The sequence below is a fragment of the Falco peregrinus genome, chromosome Z (genome assembly GCF_023634155.1).
Source record: "Falco peregrinus isolate bFalPer1 chromosome Z, bFalPer1.pri, whole genome shotgun sequence".
Taxonomy (NCBI): domain Eukaryota; kingdom Metazoa; phylum Chordata; class Aves; order Falconiformes; family Falconidae; genus Falco; species Falco peregrinus.
In genome coordinates, this window is record NC_073739.1 from 27,538,487 (window position 1) to 27,550,946 (window position 12,460).

The following is a 12,460-nucleotide window of genomic DNA, read 5'->3' on the forward strand; positions in this document are numbered from 1 at the left end:
ACTGGTAGGAATGCATTTATTAAAACTGAATTCTTAGTAATTCAAAAATTGCATGAATGACAAATGTAGATGAAGAAGAATAAAAATAAAATAATTGGGTTTTTTTGGGGGAAGGAGAGAATAAGAAAATAGGTAGGGTTTTTTTTGGTAAAATATTAAGAAGAAAATAAATTGAAGAAATACTCTCAAGAATCCTAGAAACTTCAATATTACACAGTTAATTACTTTTTTGTACAACATTGATTGCTTTTGCGAATGCAGTCACCAGGAAATGTGATAGAATTTTAAACTTACAACATTTTTTCATGATTCTCCATCTATTACTCAGCAAGTCTTTGCTACATTTTCTTCCTCAATACCGGTAGTATCAAAATCAGATACTTTAAATTATATAATCACTTTGTAGAATTACAACTCACCTTTTTCGCCTGGTGGTATTACAGTGTTCACAGACATCATAAGATACATTCCAGCAATCAAAGGTTGCCTGCAATTCAAAACCCAAGCTGTGCTAAACAAGTCCTTAGTAAAACCAGACTGCAGGTGACATGATATACAATACCATTCAACACCACTAATTTCTAAGTGTTGGATTATGTCTGAAACTGGTCTACTGACAAAGAAGCTGTTACACAGCACTTCCCTTTCTCTCCATTTTTTTTGTTAGAGCTATGATTTTTAAAGCATCTTCTGCCAAGTATGTGAAATAGGACAAAATGATCATCTACATAATTGCTGTCCTTGTCCCAGATTTCTAAATATTAAGCTTTTAAAGTGGATTAACGCAGCACTGATAGCACTGTTCCATGAAGTTTTTGCCAACAGATGACACAAAGCTTCAAAATTCTTAATATTGTGTAGCATGTGTTATTTTTATTTCACGTTTTCAAAGGAATCTAAAGGAGAGGTTTCCATTCCTTCTGTTTTGATAAAAAAATCATAGTAAGTATTTTAAATGATAACTTACTTCTGATGTGTCAGATGTAAAGTTACACCAGAGCAGTCCTTGTGTTTATCTGTAGGAATCATGAAACAGTTTAATCATTAGCAACTGAGCCCATGTGATATTATTCCATACTAATAAAGTTCTTCTGTGGTATAAAAAAATACCAGAAGACAAAATAAGTTTTAATCTTACTGTTTGCAGTAAAACTTACATGTTATGGAAACATTACTCAAATTTGCATGAAGCTGAATATCAAGTAATGCATTTGTAGCAAAATCCAAATATAGAGCAAAACTCTGGTGCATGAAAAACTACCTGCTTCTTTGGCACTAGAATTTGCAAACCTTTATGAACTATTTTTTTACATTTTTACAGCAGCAGCAGAAGTTGGTTTGCTTCAAATAAATTTGTACTTTGACATAAATTAGAAAAATGGAAGATTTGTGCAAAAGCAATTATTTTAGCCATTAATAATAAAACAGCCAGAAATCCTTGTCATAAAGTCAACAGGTGAACTTGAGATACCAATACAGACAGTGGTTCTGCTTAATATCGGGTATCCTAGAAGGACAGTAAACACAGTTAATTCATTTGTTAATGTGCTGTATCAGTACCACTAAATAGGTTTGACATTTTCATTTAGAATACCATTGTCTGAACAGTTACTCAACTTTAGTGGATGATCTGGGAGTTTAATCTTGGCTCCTTTTCAAGGAAGTTTCCTTTTCTTATGTTTATACCAAAAATAGCTATAGTTAGAAGATGGATGTAACTCCAAAGCAAGTAAACAGAAAATCCTGAATAAAACACCCTCTAACAGTATATGCTTCAGGTAAGAAATAGACCAGATGATCTGCTGACAAGTGGTAACTTGGGAGAGATTTTCCTCCCATCAGTAGCTAGTTTCCAAACTGAAAAAAAAGTGCATTTCAACAGAAGAAAGGATAATGACTAGAGCTGGACAAAACAGGGAGACTTTGCATATTAAAAAGTATCAATCTAGCAAATGTTAGCTATTTTTATCACACCACATTTCATTACTAAGGAATAATATTCAGTTTGGGTTTTATCACCATTGATACTAGAACTTACTTTCAGTATGCTCACAAAGTAGAATATCACTTATTTTTTACAAAATGTATAAATCAGTACATAGATTATGCAAGTGAGTGATAAAGTTGCTAATGCAATTTCACTAGTTTCATATAATGCTCATCACCATGGCATCTGAGTATTCTCCAGCTTTGTGTGTCCCAACAAACACTTCTGTATTTGAAAATATGAATCAGGAAATCACAGTTGTACCTTTACAAGTAATAAAAAAGGAAAGCCTTCACTGTATATGCAAAATAAAAACGAGAACAGTAGCTCTTCCATCAAGACTACCCACTACTGTTCTTGCATTGAATGTTTGGAAAGCAGGGCTCATGAGAATTTTTGAAACAAAGTGTGATGAGTCAGAAGGAAAGCAGCTGTAAATTCAATTGGTAATCCAGAAACAAAAGCACACCAACTCAATGCAGATGTAATTTCTGACTGTTTGTGTCAAGCTACGTATAGTATTGCCTCAATACAGAGTTCAGTAACTATAATCTGCATAAAGGATTGAATATGTGTTTGGCAGAGTACTGACAAAGTTCACTTGCAATTACAGTAGAATAATTTTCAGACTACATACATATGCACAAAACTACAAAGCTAGTCAGCCAGATATTGCTGTTGTATCACCTGCATCTTCTCTGTTCTCCAAAACAGCCAAATAAACAATATATTGTAGAAAACAGAGATTTTCAGTATAACAACATACATTCTTATGCAAACATGCATGTTTGTACAGAAAATAGTAGACACTGAAAAATTAATCTAAAATTTAGGATAAAAATGTAAAGTACAGTATAGTCTTTAAATGGTTTTTTTAAATTTACTTCTTAAATTTGGGGGGAAAAAATCTTTCCATAAATACCTTTAACACATGGTTGCAGTGGTTGGCAGAGAGAGGTAAAGAAAGAGGAGAAAAGGTTGAATGAGAGAGAAGGGACCAGGACCAAATAAAAGACTAAGTTAAAGCAGATAAGGGGAAAAGTCAAGATATGGTCAGCACTGGCAAAAGAAGGACAGAAAAACTGAAGTTATGCCATACCAGAATAAGCACTAATTTTCAATCACAGATAACAAATGTTGCTTCCAAATGGCCACCTCATCAATCCAAGAGCATCAGAAAGACTTAAGCTATTAGGAGAAAAGCAAGGGAATGATAAGACGACATTCAAGAAAAGGAGAAATTAAATTCTTTGACCATGGTTTCAGAAAAAGTTCAAGATATGTATATACTGTTCATCTACTCTGCTGTAAGGAGCTTCACTTACAGTCTCAATACCTCTATGTTTGCTATAAAGGCCTTTGTGAAATCTCTTTGTCCTACCTTCCTCATTTCAAATTAAATTTTTTGACTACATTTTTGTCTATTCAAGTAACACAGCTGATGCTACAGAACTCAGCTTTTGCAAGTTTAACATTGCTAGAAAGTTGCACTACACCAATTTCAATGGAAGCTGGGAAATGACTGCTTCCTCTCAAAATGTTTTACTTTATTACCTGAAGTAATAAAATTAAAAATGCAATTGGTAGCTTTGTGTGTCTCAGTTTTGCAATCTGCAGTTGAAAACCTCACCATCCTGTCCTTTAAATACTGCCAAAAACCTGTATCAAAACAATAAACCCAAACCTGTCATATGCCAGAGGAGTCACGTTTGAAAAATAATAACCCCTACTACATCATAGTGTCTCTTTTAAAAATAGCATGATGGGAGAAGGGAAACAATTTACTTCAGTTTGTCAATATTAAAATTTTTTCACACTACTTAAATTTTCACAGTATTGAAAAAAAATTTCATTCAGTATTTTCATCTAAACTGAGCAATTTCAAAATGAACTGAAGAGAGCGGAAAAGTTACTACTGATACCGTACCAGGCAATCATATTAATCAGTATCAGGAGAAACATAAATTAACTTCTGGCACAAGAAGCTGATTTACAGTGCTGTGTCAAGTGTAAAACAATGGACGGACACATTGGTATAGTCTTTTAAGGAATTCCTACAGCATGTTATGATATGTTCTGTGGTTATATTTAGCCATGCCCGAGTTAAACATTTTTCTAACTACAGAGGCATGCTGGAGATGCTGTTCCCTTGCCTCTCCTCCCCCACAGCTCACCTCCTTGAAACACTCAAAGCTGCTGAACCCTTCACCCAAGAACGCTGACTGTAGTGAGGCCATGCTGACTCCCAGTGCAAACTCTTCTCAAGCTTTGATGTGTGACCTAAGCAAAAATATCCTTAAACAATGAACAAACCAAACAAAATCCTGAATTCACCTTTCCAGCCCATCAGTCCAGCTTATATAACTACTTAGATTTCTTTGTTTCAGCTGTTCAGTAAATATGTAGTACTGTGGGACAAAGTAACTACTAGTTTCTATTTGTCACATGCCAAAGACTGGAAAATACATTTTTAGATACCTCAGAAATAGGTTCAAATGAAAGCCAATTGTCCATGCAGTTTTCAACTCAAATGAAACTAGAAGCTGTACTTACGACTGGGCTCTGTGTGGTGTGCAATTATAACACAATCAAATTAAATATTCCTTGGTTTTATTTACCCATGTCAAACACTGGTGCCTGTTAAAGCCTAAAACTGGCTTCAAATTCCAAATTGTGGTGGGTTTGCCCACTGGCAAGGTTTTGATAGCCAGGAGCTACAGGGGTGGCTTCTGTGAGATGCCAGAAGCTTCCCCCATGTCTGATGGAGCCACCAGTGCCAGCTGGCTCCAAGATGAAACTGCTGCTGGCCAAGGGTGAGCCCATCAGCAATGGTGGTAGCACCTCTGGGATAATGTATTTAAGAAGGGGGAAAAAAAAAATAAATCTGTGCCAGTGGAAGAGAGTGAGACCATGTGAGCGGAGCAGCCCTGCAGCCCCCCAGGCCAGCACTGCAGGAGGGGTGAGGGGGCTCCGGGTGCCAGAGCAGAGATTCCTCTGCAGCCTGTGGTGAAGCCCACGGTGAGGCAGGCCGCGCCCCTCAGCCCATGGAGGTCCATAGTGGGGCAGATATCCACCTGCAGCCCACGGAGGACCCCACACCAGGGCAGGTGGATGCACTTAAAGGAGGCTGTGACCCCATGGAATGCCAGTGCTGGAGCAGGCTCCTGGCAGGACTTGTGACCCCGCAGGGGACCCACACTGGAGCAGTCCATTCCTGAAGGGCTGCACCCTATGGAAGGGACACACTCTGGAGCACTGTGTGAAGAACTGCAGCCTGAGGGAAGGACTCATGCTGGAGATGTGTGTGGAGAACTGTCTCCCATGGGAGGGACCCCACGCTGGAGCAGGGGAAGAGCGTGAGGAAGAAATGGCAGACACCAAGTGTGATGAACTGACTGTAACTCCCATTCCTGGTTCCCCTCTGCTGCTAAGGGGGAGGATGTACAGAAATCAGGAATTAAGACAGGAGTTAAGGAAGAAGGGAAGGGTGGGGGGAAGGTGTTTTTCTGATGTGAATGGTAATAAATTAAACTAATTTCCCCAAATCAAGTCTGGTTTGTCCGTGACAGTAATTGCTGAGTGATGTCTGTGTCCTTACCTCGACCCACAAGCCTTTCCTTGTATTTCATCTCCTCTGTCCAGCTCAGGAAGGGAGCTGGTGGGCACCTGGCATTAAGCCAGAGTCAAACCACCACATAAATACATCATTTCTAAAAACTGGACATGACAACTTTGTAATGTTGTCATTCCAAGCTTAACTGCCAAAAAATGCTTAAATTGGTTAAAAAGAATCACCTATGCTACTGCTGTTAACCATGTTTTCTAAGAGAAATATCTCAAATACCAGAAATACAGTTTGTCAAGCAAAGCATTCATAACTGAGAAGTCAAATTACCCTAAACAGAAATTCTCCCTTTTTGAAGGCTGATTTTGATAAAACTTCCAATGCAAGTCTGACAGGCTTCCTGCTAGTCTGTCTACCCAGATACAGTCCTGAATTCTTTAGTTACATGTATGATAATCTGCCACAGAAGCTGAGACTTCCACGGGTTCCTAGATACTTAAAAATTTGTGGTTCTTTAGTCAGAGTTAGAAAAATAAAAGTCTTCAAAACATGTTTTCTTTGCACTCTGAGTACACGGATTATAAATTATAGAGCACATTGTTCAAACTATTTATTCAGCTTCTTCATTGCTCTATTTCTAATATTTAATAGTAACAGTATAGTACTCATACATGGCTACTAGAATACTCAAAACTTTTCACTGCAACAGAGCAGTACTTTTTATGCAGCTTCAAACCCTTTGTTATTGCAAAATCAGCCCTTTGATTTCTACCAGAAACTCCACATTTAGTCTCAGAATTGGCTTTACTTTATTAAAGATAAGAAGTAATCTCAAAGCTAGAGCACAACCTCTGAGCATGGCAATTCCAAGGCTAATACCCACTGGGAAGTAACTTTGTACAAGTTATATTTAAAAAGACAAAGACATGCAGCACAAAACCGAACTTGAAGTCTTGGTAAAGAAAGAGACAAATCCGGTATGTTGTACTCAATACTGATACCTAATACTTGACACATAAAGAACACTAGCAGAGTTCCTTTTTATTCATGAGAGTCAAGGTGTTCTATCTTGCTGATCTGTTCACTCATCCAAAATTAATACAACAAAATCCTTTTTACAAGTTTAGTAACATGCAGAAAGAAACTCTACTTTATCGAGTCTGTGAGAAACAAAATGCAAGCTCAGACTCCCACAGTGCCATTTTCATAATTTATTTTCCAAATAGAAAAGTGATTGTTGATCCTGGTTCAGTATAAACTTTTATCAAACAAATACCTTGTAAAGGTCACAGATGACTGATTTGCTGGAAGGACATCATATCATAGGTATGAATATTTGGGAATACGTAAAATTAATTTTATACAAGACACCAATGTTAGGCTATCTGGTTATCAAATTGAAGCACACTGAATCCAGTGTTCAAAATAAGACTAGAACTCAAATGACACCACACAGTTCACATGCCTGTGAAGAAAACAGTTACTTTCAAGACATCTACCAGCTTGGTGGCCAAAATTAATTATTCTCCCCAATCAAAAAAGCCCCAAACCAAATCCAACATTAAGAACCCCACATCCCCCTCACAAAAACAGGTATGTGATATTATATGTAATGTGAGTAACATAATTCTTGTAGGGAATGATAGCTGGAAGAAATAAATTATTCTCAGTGAAGAACTGGGTTAGGAGAAGCAGCTGAGAATGCAAATATTATGCATGCCTCGTGCTAGCAAAGAGATGGAACAAGAAAGGGAATAAGAAAAGAGCCGAAGTTGAACAAAAGTTTGCTCCAAACATAGTGAGAAAAATTATTAATTGCTTCAAACAATGCAATAGTTACACACATAGAAAATGATAGAATGTGATTATCTCTCATAAAGAACAAGTTAAAAGAGATCATTATACATAACTTTTAATTACTTTGGTTCTTGGGGATAACTTCTAAATTCTCACATGTGCTGGAAAGGACTAAGATAGCAGCATGGTGGGTTAGAAACATTAGTCTTTATTATAGGGAGGGCAGGCAAAAAGAAATTCTGTGGATTGGAAAAAAGCCCACATTTTTAAAAATCAGATCTGAAGGCACTTATATGGAAGAATAAATCAAGAACAGTTTAACAACTGCATTGCATATCCCTACAGCCCAAACTGATAGTTGACTGCGTGCCTTTATAGATCTAAAGATGGCTAGATTGACTTTTATTTCAATCTGAACCCTAAACATGTATGCATATATAAAAAAGATAAGGCAAATTTCTGAGAACTTTTTGTTATATAACTGTATATATAGTATATATATATACTATCAAGTATAATTCCAAACCAAAACAACCTTTGCTTTTTACAATATAAAAAGTAAATGAAGTCAAACAGAGCAATTACTATTTTTCTAAGATGGCTCTTTGCACATACCTCCAATTTTTTGGTAGAAATTATTTTTGGTTTTCCAGCTAATTTTTTAATTATGTGTATTTTAGACAAGATACAATACACTTTATTTTGATATTTGAGCATAAAGCGCGTATCTAAATATGACCACTTAGCTCTGGGTTATAGCTAAGGAGGGATGGAAAGCAGAATTAATGACTCGTTAGTGAAATGAAGAAATGCTCTTTTTACAAGGAGTTGAAAATGAGACTAGATAAATTATACCTATGACATTTTTCTTCCAAAACTGATAGGAAGTAGAATTGAGTGCTAATACATAATTACTACCCCAAGTCAAATATTTTACATTTCCAACAACTTGTAACACAGAAAATTAAAATCTTAACAGCGCTTCTGAATCTTTGATATGCTACTGAAAGCCTAACAAGTTAACTGAGTATATTTCATCATTCGTCCTCTGTTCTGAACTGTGACTGGATGCGTTTACATGCAAACTGTAATGACTGTATTCTTATACTGTTGACAAGCCACGGTTATCAACAGACATCTCAATTCATAAGGAAAAGCTCCCTTTAAGTCATTCCTGAAGTTTAAAAATACCTGTAAAATTAGTTGAAGGTTATGCATTGAATATCCGTGAACACCACAATCAAGGTTTAGGACATTTGAGTTTTTCTCTACTGGAATTTTCACAGGAAGACTACATTAAAAACACTTTTTTCTCACATAAATGGCAGGAAAGGTATCAGTTCACACTTCTTAAACTTTCCTAATTCTGCAGTCTTACATCTTTAACATTGATTATTCTGAGTCCTGCACAGATATTTTAGACAAAAAATAAAGAAGTCTGCAGTGGGGGTGTGTGTTGGTGTAAACTTAACTTTTAATTTCAGGTGCTAATTTATTTCACTATAGTTTCTCAGATTTCTTGAGTAGAAGCTTTGACTGCCAAGTTAATTTACTAATAAAAATTTCCATACACATCCTCAAATAATGTGCAGTGGCGATTACTGATCTCATTGGTTTCTTCTTTTTTTTTAAGTAACTACATACACATAAATTATATGTAAGAGTGAAAATGAATGGTAACTCTCACTGTCCCCAAGCAATAATGAAGAGCTGGCTCTGAACTAACACACTCTCTTTTGAGGTTTGTAACTTTAATTATTCGTGATTTTAGCAGCAAAGAATCTCATGGGCTGTACACAATGCTGGCACACTCAGTTTATTCCTTCCTCCTCCTGCTCCTCCTCCTAAGTCACCGTTATTGTCATTATGCTACATTGTATCTTCATGTCACATAGAAACCCAACCTTCACCTTCAGACAGTGCTGCTGAAAATTCCAGATGAGTATTGCCCAAAACTTGCCAGGTGTACAGAAGAGAGGCTGCAGGGCGCTGGGAAGCTGTCAGCTACGGGGTAACTCCTCTGTTCAAAACCAAGTACAACTTGTGGATCATTTACCAGATTCAGAGGCCACAGGCACAGCTCAAAACACTGGTGTACTGCATATTCCTCCCTTAATTTTTTGCTATTATTCAGCTTACTTCCCCTTCCTCCTTCCAAGTCCAGCATTTTATCACTTAGCCCATGAGGATCTTCACATCTTTGTTTAAATCCTATGCAGTGATGTGTCGTGGCCAAGATCCAAGAGAATGATGACCCACAGATTTTTTGTTCTTGAAGGCCAGAGAGGCCTTCACCCAAAAATTCCACACAGGACATGATTCTCAGAGCAAAAATAAGAATTCATGCACTTTAAACATGTCAGAACAAGGCATTTCAGGTTTAAAAAACAAACTACAACATGGAATATAAATAAATAAAAAAAATAATTAACCTTGTGCCATAAAATCTCAGATCACCAATATCTCGATGTACATTAATGAGATCCAAATTTCACTAATCCAAGCTTAGAATGTCTGGTCTAGATGAGCAGATGGTGAGGTGGACTGAAAACAGGACGAAATGCCTAGGCCCAGAGAGTGGTGATCAGAGATCTGAAGTCTAGTTGGAAGATGGTAACTAGCAGTGTATCCCAGGGGTCAACACCGGGTCCAGTCCTGTTCAACTTATTCTGTTAATGAGCCGGATGATGGGGCAGAGTGTACCCTCAGCATGTTTGCTGATGACACGAGACAGGACATAGTGGCTAATGGGACAGAGGGCCTTGCTGCCACCCAGAGAGACCTTGACAGGCTGGAGAAATGGGCTGACAGCAACCTCCTGAAGTTCAACAAGGAGGAGAAAGTGCAAAGTCCTGCACCTGAGAAGGAACAACTGCAGCCACCAGTATGTGCTGGAGGAAAGCAGCTGGAAAGCAGCTTGGCAGAAAAGGCCTTGGGGGTCCTTGTAGACACCAAACTGAACATGAGCCATCAATGTGCCCTTGCTGCAAAGAAGGCTAATGGTATCCTTGGCTGCATTAGCCAAAGTATTGCCAGCAGGTCAGGAGGAGAGATGATCCTTCCCCTCTACTCAGCCCTGGTGAGACCACACCTCAAGTCCTGTGTCCAGTGCTGGGCTTCCCAGTACGAGAGAGACATGGACATACTGGCGAGGGTCCAAGGAATAGCCATGAAGGGACTGCAGCACCTCTCCTCTGAGGAAAGGCTGAGAGAGCTGGGATTGTTGAAGCTGGAAAAGAAATGGATCAGGGGGTGGATCTCACCCATGTACAAAAATACCTGAAGGGAGGGTGCAAACAGGACATAGCCAGGCTTTTTTCAGTGGTGCCCAGTGACAGGGCCAGAGGCAAGGGACACAAACTGTAACACAGGAGGCTCCCTCTGAAGACTGGGAAACACTTTTTCACTGTGAAGGTCACTGAGCACTGGCACAGGTTGCCTGGAGAGGTTGTGGAGTCACCAACCTTGGAAATACCCAAAAGCCATCTGGACATGGTCCTGGGAAACCCGTTGTAGCTACCCCTACTTGAGCAGCAGGGGATGGACCAGAGAACCTCCAGAGGCTATTCTGTGAAACACTCACTGACAACAACAGGCATATTGCCATGCTTGAAATGAGTGCTTCACCTTTAAAAAAAGAAAAAGAAAGAAGAAAAGACGGTCCCCACCTGTTAAGTAAGGTGACAGGTTAAGGGTGTTCACAGGTATTTGTTTTAGCTTTCTTCGAGAAAACACTGAATTATACAGGGAAAACAAAGTTTCTCCCTACACTTAAAATTACTAATCTGCCTCTTCATTACTTTAAGTCATTTGTTCTGTATTTTTTTAAGAAAAAAAGATCTGTTCACCTTTCAAAAATTTACAGAGATAAAGCAAGTTTATAAAGAAGTCAAGCTAATATACAAACTTTATTACAAATATGTTGACTGACCTTTACCTTTGTGAGTGACACCAACAGCAAAATTATTTTCTGCAGGTAATGCAAGTATTTTTGATGCTGTAATTGATACAACTTGCAGAAAAAAATTTCAAAATACATACCTCTAAATGCACTAATATCCCCATAGTGTACCTGGAGCACAAAAAATCTGCCACCTGTTTCCCCTCCAACTCTGAATCCAACACCTAGGAGAAGGAAAATGCATTGTTTTCAGAAAAAGTAAAATGTAATATGGCTCAGCATTGCTGACCGTATCTGAAAATACAAATCACTATAATGGCTTGGAGTAAAGGGGTAGGAAATTTCACTGAAACACTAGTGAAGAAAGCAATGTTCTGAAAAATGGGGAAACAACCATCACAACACTTGTTCCCAAATAGACTAAAAAGCTAGGACCATAACCTAGTTATTAATGAACAGATATCTGCTTTAAGAAGAGGATTCTCTCAGTCCAGGAATATGAATGCAGATTTGATATATAGATATGTATAACTAAATTAAAAAAATAATAATCAAGTTTTGCTACCCTTGTAGGATTTGGTAGAACTTTCATTTCTCATAAAACCTGCGAATGATAGAAGCTGATTAACACTGAAGTACTAAATCCATACTGAGAATGAAAAGATAAAAAGATCTGCAGTAAAATATTTTGAGATGTAAATTAATATTGTATGTGGAAAAAATCTTGTGGAAATTATGAAGCTCTGTTACTTGTTGACAGAAGTAAGCACAGGTACAATAAAAAATGGAGGAATTTTAAATAATTTGAAATAATAACAATGCAAAATATCACCATCACCAAAAAGATTTCTCTAAACCAATTCTACAATGAACACTCTTCAAAATAAGCAGAGAAAGCAATTTCTTCCTATTTCGTCAGTGAATCACACTAACCATGGCAAAGCCTACTTATAAAGAGAACTGCAGCCTCTCTGCACAAATGTAGTGTCATTATGAACCTTCTCCACAAATCTTGTATTTATGGACAACCTAGAGACAGGAAAATTACTACTAGCTGGGGCTTAACAGCCAAGCAAATACCAGGCTTCCATAGAATCCTCCAAGCAACCTTTTTTTAACTTGACATTCCGATAGCCAAATCAAATAACATTCCTGATGATTAAGTGTGTAAATGGATTATTAAAAATAAGCCTCTTCATGATACTGTGCA

At 37.6% G+C, this 12,460-nt stretch overlaps 1 protein-coding gene across 5 annotated transcripts in view; it reads right to left on the bottom strand.

Moving 5' to 3' along the window:
• Positions 1-12,460, bottom strand: part of PAM (peptidylglycine alpha-amidating monooxygenase) — a 152,679-nt gene that overhangs the window by 43,882 nt on the left and 96,337 nt on the right. For all 5 annotated transcript variants that reach the window (XM_055790791.1, XM_055790792.1, XM_055790790.1 and 2 more), the window contains exons 7-9: positions 11,391-11,474; positions 968-1,016; positions 420-487 (exon numbers count right to left, since the gene is read on the bottom strand). In XM_055790791.1, coding sequence (XP_055646766.1) covers positions 420-487; positions 968-1,016; positions 11,391-11,474 — 201 coding nt within the window. The remainder of the gene's footprint in view (positions 1-419; positions 488-967; positions 1,017-11,390; positions 11,475-12,460) is intronic.